Source organism: Pipistrellus hanaki, assembly GCF_964339955.1.
Source record: "Pipistrellus hanaki genome assembly, chromosome: 9".
Classification (NCBI taxonomy): Eukaryota; Metazoa; Chordata; class Mammalia; order Chiroptera; family Vespertilionidae; genus Pipistrellus; species Pipistrellus hanaki.
Genome location: NC_140511.1, coordinates 45,408,446 through 45,416,258, shown reverse-complemented (window position 1 = coordinate 45,416,258; position 7,813 = coordinate 45,408,446). Strand labels below are relative to the sequence as shown.

General features: G+C 39.4%; 1 protein-coding gene across 1 annotated transcript; it reads left to right on the top strand.

Moving 5' to 3' along the window:
• Positions 1 to 1,600: 1,600 nt before the first annotated feature.
• Positions 1,601 to 7,578, top strand: LOC311627735 (olfactory receptor 52H1). The gene is made up of 2 exons (XM_084894295.1): positions 1,601 to 2,480; positions 6,133 to 7,578. The coding sequence occupies exon 2, from the start codon at positions 6,156 to 6,158 to the stop codon at positions 7,101 to 7,103; it is 948 nt and encodes a 315-aa protein (XP_084750421.1). The 5' UTR covers positions 1,601 to 2,480; positions 6,133 to 6,155; the 3' UTR covers positions 7,104 to 7,578.
• The last annotated feature ends 235 nt before the right edge of the window (positions 7,579 to 7,813 follow it).

Here is a 7,813-nt window from a genome sequence, read left to right as displayed (position 1 = left end):
TGGGTGACAGTTTGTCTGTTGTTTTCAAAGAATAAAGAGAATTAGAAGGAGGCCTGTGGAAAAATATTTTTTAAAAAGAGGAAAATTTATTTATTTATGAACTTATTTATTTAAAATCAGAGTGCCAAGAAGAGACATCTGAATATGACAACATGTTCATTAGGTGTGTTTCTTTTAACAATACGAAATATCTTTTGCTTGATTTAATATTTTTTAAGTTTAATTTTCTCTTTTCTGATTTTTACTTTGCTAGGTTTCTTCCTTTATATTTATTTATTTTTATTAAATTTATTGGGGTGATATTAATCAGATGATATAATTTTGAAGTGTATATTTTTATGATACATGATCTGTATATTGTACTATGTACCCACCACCCAAAGTCAAGTCATCCTCTGTCATGATATCTGATACTTTACCCTTTACTATTCCCCATCCCTTTCCTTCTGGTAACCATCGTACTGTTGTCTGTATCTGTGGGTTTGTTTTACATCCCACCTTTATATTTAAAATTGTCTGAAGTACACTTGTCTGTCTGTTTTAGATCTTTCCCATGTGAGCAACATATAATCAGATTTTATTTTATAAGACTTCAGTGCTAGGAAGTTCAAATAATATATAGTTGTAACCTAAGTGAGGAATTTGATTTTATGATGCTAATTTGTTTCATGTAGTCAATTTTCTATGTTTCCTTTATGTGACTTAATTTTATATTACTTGCTATCAAGATATCATGTACATGCCACGTGCCACATACTCTATAGAGTTATGTGCACAGGAGTCTAGGACTCCTTGCATTTGATCCTCAGCTCTACTATTTTCTTATTGTGTGACCCTTGGTAAGGTATTTAATATCTCTCTGCCCAAGTTTCTACATCTTTAAAATCATAGGGTTGTTAAGAGAATTATAGAAGTGATTTCATGTAGAGCTTTAGATTTGCGTACTATATATATTAAATGTTCTCAGAAACAATGAACTCTTGCTATGAAGTTGCTTATTTGCTTTTATCTTGACCTGGAATTTAGAATATACCGTATTTTCCGGCGTACAGAACATGTACACTGTGTTCTGGTAAAAAGCCTGCTCAGATTGGCCAGAGTCAGAGAGGCAGTCTATTAAAAAAAGAACTGGTGTTGCCTCGGAAGTGGGGGGTAGTCTTATACAGCGAATATAGGCCTAAACCCATGTTTTAACTGTAAAATTGGGGGGTCGTCTTATACACCGGAAAATACGGTACACAAATTTTATATTTTTCCACAAGGGGTCACCTGAGTATTGATCAAAAACACATTTGAACCACTTTCCTCATTAAATCCTAAGTGTGGGCTGGAGGCTGAGCTGCATATGCTTTATGCTTACATACACATATACACTAGTCTTCTAGGGAAACATAAACAGTGCAAAACTCCACTGTAGAGCTTATTAGTGTGGAACCTGGGACCTCACTCTGAAAAATAGTATTAGACTAATATGGGTTTTATATCCATCTATAGACTATCTTGAAATGGGACATTTAGTAATTTTAATTGGTGCACTGTGTTAATGATTTTCACATGTTCTGTCCTATTTAATATGTCAATCCTTATATAACCTTGACGGGCAAGAATTAGATGTTCACATCCTATTTAAAAAAGAGGGTATATGCTAATTGACCCTCATGCTATCACAAAGATGGCTGCAGCCACAGCCAATAATGAGGGAATATGCTAATTGACTGCCCACCCTCAAATATTACAGCACTCACAGCCACAAGATGGCGGCACCCAATCCTATCAGCTCTGCCAGGATGGCAGGTGTTTGGCAAGGCTGGGCCTACCCCCGGACAGGCCTAGCTGCTCCATGGCCACCTGAGACTCAGGTAACCAGGGCCGACCAAGGCTTGCATTGCAGGCAGTGGAAGCAGCAGAGGTGTGATGGTGTGTTGCTTTCCCCTGATTTCCAGGTCGCCTCCCACCCTTGAGGGCTCCCAAGCTGTGAGAGGGGGCAGGCTGGGCTGAGGGACCCCTCCCCACTCCAGTCCATGAATTTTCATGCACTGGACCTCTAGTTTTTATAGAAAACTTGTCCAAAATCTTTTATCTAATAAGTCAGAGCATGGGCTCAAAACCTAGTGATGTGATAGGCACACATAAATACACAACTACACACCCACTGGCACATCATCTCACATACAAATACAAAACCAAAAATGTACCCTGAGGCAATGTTAATGCTCAATCATGGGCAGGGTTAAAATAAGCTTCTTTATACTCTTCCCTTGAGAGTCAGGGTCCCTCAGGTCCTTATATCTACCTCTTCCCCACATTGAGCAGTTACCAGAAAAAAATAAATGAGCAGGGAATCACCTGCCCATCAGTCCCTTCCTCTCCCCTTCAGTTATTTCTTTGTTTGATGGCTCTGCCCCTCTTGTAGATCCAGATCCTCTGTGTGCTGGTCAGAACAATCTTTCTTCTCTCTATTTGGCTCTATTGAAGATTAGGTGAGTCCTGGCTGTTCCAAGGGAAGTGGGTTGGACTCAGATTTGGAGAGAAATGGGGAGGGAATGAAAAACTCTGTGTTTCATTTTCCTGGAGCCAGGAACTAAGTACTATACCTTTCTTTCTTGAGAAACTCCCAACTAAAAGCTCAGGTCATGCTCTCCAATGGGACTTGTATTTGCTCCATCAATGGGACTCAAAAGATTAGAATAAGTGGACAATTATATAGTTGAGTTAAGAATGGTCATTGTAAGTGATATATATATTTTTAATCAAATATCTGACAAGGACCTGTAGCCTTAACTTAAGAGTGGAATGAAGTCTGTGTGTTTGTGTATGCCCAGGGGTGCCCTTAGTTTTTATGCATCTGTCTTTTTTGATTCTCTTTTTCACTCAGTGGTTTGACTTCTAGTAATGATGTTGAAGATATAAAATATAATTTAATAAAAATAAGTACGTAAACAATTATATGCTTATTATGTGCCAGACACTACACTAAAATGTGGCTTTTGAGAGTGTCTTATTTTATCTTAATAATAACAGTAAAAATTAGAGCTATTGGGCCCCTTTTGAAAATGATGAAGTCTAGAATCGTATAGTTCAAGCAGGCTTGCCCAAGTTCCAAGTTCACACAGCTAGTTAATTATAGAAGTGGTATTGAAGTGCCTAATTTTCTGGCTCCAGAGCATATACGCTTTGCCAACATTTTGTTAAGATACTGTGGGCACTTGTGTATGTGTGTATATATCATAATATTATAATCACATTTACAAAAGTAATACTAATTACTTCATATCATGTAATACCTACTTCATATTAAAATTTACCCAATTATACACTATTTTTCATTTATTTAATCAGAATCCAGTCAGGAATTGCATTTTCCTCATTTTTCTTTAAATTAAAATATTTTATTGATATTTCACAGAGAGGAAGGGAGAGAGATAGAGAGCTAGAAACGTCGATGAGAGAGAAACATCGACCAGCTGCCTCTTGCACACCTCCCACCGGGGATGTGCCTGCAACCAATGTACATGCCATTAACCGGAATCGAACCTGGGACCTTTTAGTCCGCAGACCGACGCTCTACCACTGAACCAAACTGGTTTTGGCGCATTTTCCTCATTTAAGCCCCAACTCTTTTTAATGTCATCGACTTATTGCAAAAAGCATCCTGTCATGTAGATTGCTGCACATTGTGAATTTGTTGTGGAATGATAAGCTTCAGATGAACTTTCTTTTTTAAAAAAAATATATTTTATTGTTTGTTTGTTTTTTTTATAGAGAGAAAGAGAGAGGGATAGAGAGTTAGAAACATCGATGAGAGAGAATCATCGATCAGCTGCCTCTTGCACACTCCCTACTGGGGATGTGCCCACAACCAATGTATATGCCCTTGCCCGGAATCAAACCCGGGACCTTTCAGTCCGCAGACCGACGCTCTATCCACTGAGCCAAACCAGTTTTGGCTAGAATCACATGTGTCAAACACAAGGCCCGCGGGCCAAATCCAGCCCGCCAGGCCTTGCAATGTGGCCCGCACCGCGCTGTCATCACTGCACTCCGCTGTCAGTTTATGACATTGTCAGTTTATGACTGTTCAGTAAACCATTCGGCCCGCGATTTAGGCTGGATTTTAGATTTTGGCCCCTTCTCTGATTGAGTTCGACACCCCTAGGCTAGATGAACTTTCTTAATGTGTGCCCATGTATGTTTGTAAGCACTTTTGAATGACTGTATAAACATCTGTTGTGTCTGAGTGCATAAAAATATAAAAGCTAGAAAAAACTTTTGTTCACATTTGTATAAAGGAAGGATGACCTCAGACAAGCTGGAAGAGCTATGATACAAAGTATATAATTTTAGGGGCTGATGCCATATGTTGTTGGAATACATAAGGAGCAGAGAAGAGAGGTTTCAATGTCCCCATCAGATCTTTGCTGTTGACAATAGATGAGCGTGGGAACCCAAATGGACAAAAGAGCCAACATGAAGCTAAATTGGAGAACACAGATACTCAGCAGATGGGGCTGGACTGCCTGGCCCACAGCCTGAACTCTGAGCTGTGTTCTCAGAACCTACAGGCTCTGGATTATGAAGACACAGTAGAGGAAGGTTTTGAGTTGCTGTAAGAAAGTGTTTTTATTTATAGATAAGGGATGGTCATAAAAAAAAAAAAAGAAGAGAGCATCCTGTTCCTCATTTGGCAAAAGCAGAAGACTGGATAAATTAAGTATTGGTCTGGGAGATGGAAGGTTTGGTGAGCTGGACCTAAGAATGAGATTTAAAGTAGGGGTAGAGATAAGATTGAAGGTGAGTTGTCAGGTTTGGAACTTGAGGCATATGGCCATCATATGCTTCCTCTTAGTTCTGACCTTGGGAATCCCTGGCCTTGGTGTAGTTTGTTATCTGTAGATTACACATTACTGGAGAAGGAAGCAGGTATTGGAGCTTAGTCTTTAAAAAAAGAAATTTTTCAAGTAAAGGTTTTGGGCAGTTATATAACAATGGAAGTGCCAAAATCAATCCAATCATAGAATATTTTGTTTATGATTTAACTGTTGTGTGTGTGCAGTGCATATATGTCTGGTGTGATTTCATTGGTGTGTATGTGTGTAGTGCATAGGTGTCTGGTGTGTGCATATGTGTGTGTATTTGTGCATGAATGTATAAGTTCAGTGTGAGAGAGAGAGGGAGGGAGAAAGAGAGGGAGAGAGGGAGGGTTATGTTTGTGTAAGATAATGTAAGGTAAATATATGATGGTAAGATGAATGAAAGAATGTAAATATAGTTCAGAGTATATTTCTAAGTATTAAGTGTGTGCCTGTATCTGAGAAAGTATGTGTACTGGGAGTCTATTGTCTATTTCAAGAATATGTGTTGGCAAGGAAAAAATTTTCTTTGGACAGCAATCTTGACTAATAGTGCCATTAAGTCCAAAAGATTAGATTGTTATACAGCTGTATAGCATATAAGGTTCTGGAAAAACAATTTTTAACTTCTTAAAAATGTATTTTATTGATTTTTTACAGAGAGGAAGGGAGAGAGTTAGAGAGCTAGAAATGTAGATGAGAGAGAAACATCGACCAGCTGCCTCTTGCACACCCCCCACCGGGGATATGCCCGCAACCAATGTACATGCCCCTGACCGGAATCGAACCTGGGACCTTTCAGTCCGCAGACCAACGCTCTACCACTGAGCCAAACCGGCGCCGGCACAATTTTTAATTTTTATTATTTTGCAATAGCTATAGAAAACATTTCTAATTTTAAACTGAGTTATATGTTAGTTATAACTGAGTTTTCTATAGTTTGCTAATTTGTATTAGGAATATACTGTATAATGAAAAGAGTGGTTGTAGCCAATTTGGAAGGTTATCTGGGAAAAGTTGTTTAAATCAGCAGAAAAAAGAGAGAAGATATTCTCTTTACATAGATTAACAATCATACATTGCAAATATATCTAAGACGATTGTCGTTTATGCATGTTACCTGCCATTATTATGATATCAATCTTTATGCACTTTGAAAATTCCTATTTTGGATTGATAAATTATATGATCAGTTTATCCTTAGGAATCGATAATGATGAATGGTTGGAGGTGAGATGAACCAAGTGACCCTTAACTATCTTCTATCACCCTCTGTCCTCAGAATCTGGGCCATTTTGATCTGCCATGATCACTTTCAACCTGAGCAGTTACAACCCAGGACCCTTCATGCTGGTGGGGATTCCAGGCCTGGAGCAATCCCACGTGTGGATTGGGATTCCTTTCTGTATCATCTACATTGTGGCTGTGGTGGGGAACTGCATCCTTCTCTACCTCATCGCAGTGGAGCGTAGCCTTCACCAACCCATGTTCTTCTTTCTCTCCATGCTGGCTATGACTGACCTCATCTTGTCCACATCTGGTGTTCCTAAAACACTCAGCATCTTTTGGCTTGGGGCTCGAGAAATTACATTCCCAGGGTGCCTGACACAAATGTTCTTCCTCCACTATAGCTTTGTCCTGGATTCAGCCATCCTGATGACTATGGCATTTGATCGCTATGTGGCCATCTGTTCTCCCTTAAGATACACCACTATCTTGACCCCAAAAATGATCATCAAGATTTCTGTGAGCATCTCTTTTCGAAGCTTCTGTATCATCTTGCCAGTTGTATTCTTGCTCACACGCCTGCCTTTCTGTCGGACGCGCATCATACCACACACATACTGTGAACACATAGGTGTTGCCCGGCTTGCCTGTGCTGATATCTCCATCAACATCTGGTATGGCTTCTGTGTTCCCATCATGACAGTCATCTCAGATGTGATTCTCATTGCTGTTTCTTACGCTCTTATTCTCCGTGCTGTTTTTCGCCTCCCTTCCAGAGATGCCCGGCAGAAGGCACTTGGCACTTGTGGTTCCCATGTCTGTGTCATCCTCATGTTTTATACACCTGCCTTTTTCTCCATCCTGGCTCATCGATTTGGACATAATGTTTCACTTACTTTCCACATCATGTTTGCCAACCTCTATATAGTTATTCCACCTGCACTCAACTCCATTGTGTATGGAGTCAAGACCAAACAGATCAGAGATAAGGTCATACTTTTATTTTCTACCAAAGGTATAGAATAATGCGCAATGGAAAAGCTAGGGTAAGTGTATAGTGTATTAATATACCAAGACTGTTAAAAACAAACTCTACTGAAAGTCAGAACTGCCTGCAGGCACTTTTGCATACCAGGAGAAATGGTATGACCTCTATAAGAGAGATGATTCTATGTAGAAAAAGTACCTGATGAGTTGTTTGCTCATGGAAATTTTACTGTGTCTGATCAGGAGAAAGGAGATGAAAATAGAGAGCTAAGTTATTCCAAATGAAAAAAAAAAAAATTGAAAATTGAGACTTACCGTTTTGGAGAAAGAAAATGTGTCAAGTGAGATAGAGACACAGAAGAACAGAGACTAAAAGTAAAAATATCAATCAGAAATTCTAAGTTAGGGGTTAGTGGATGGACATAGAACATTTATAATAATATTTTATTCTAATTAGTTTCCATGTTATACTTCATTGTAAATGCCTTTAAATGTCCCATCCCTGTACACAAAACGTTTTTAGTAAAACTATGCTATAACCAGGGGTCTTCAAACTATGGCCTGCGGGCCATATGCAGCCCCCAGGGGAGTCTGATCCTGCCCGCCAGGTTTTTTGGGCAGTGAGCGCAGCCAAGGTGTTACAGTAGGAATTAGTAGTTCATATAGTCCGGCCCTCCAGCTCTCTGAGGGACCGTGATCTGGCCCCCACTTTAAAAAGTTTGAGGACCCCTGCAGCAAACTGTGATTTC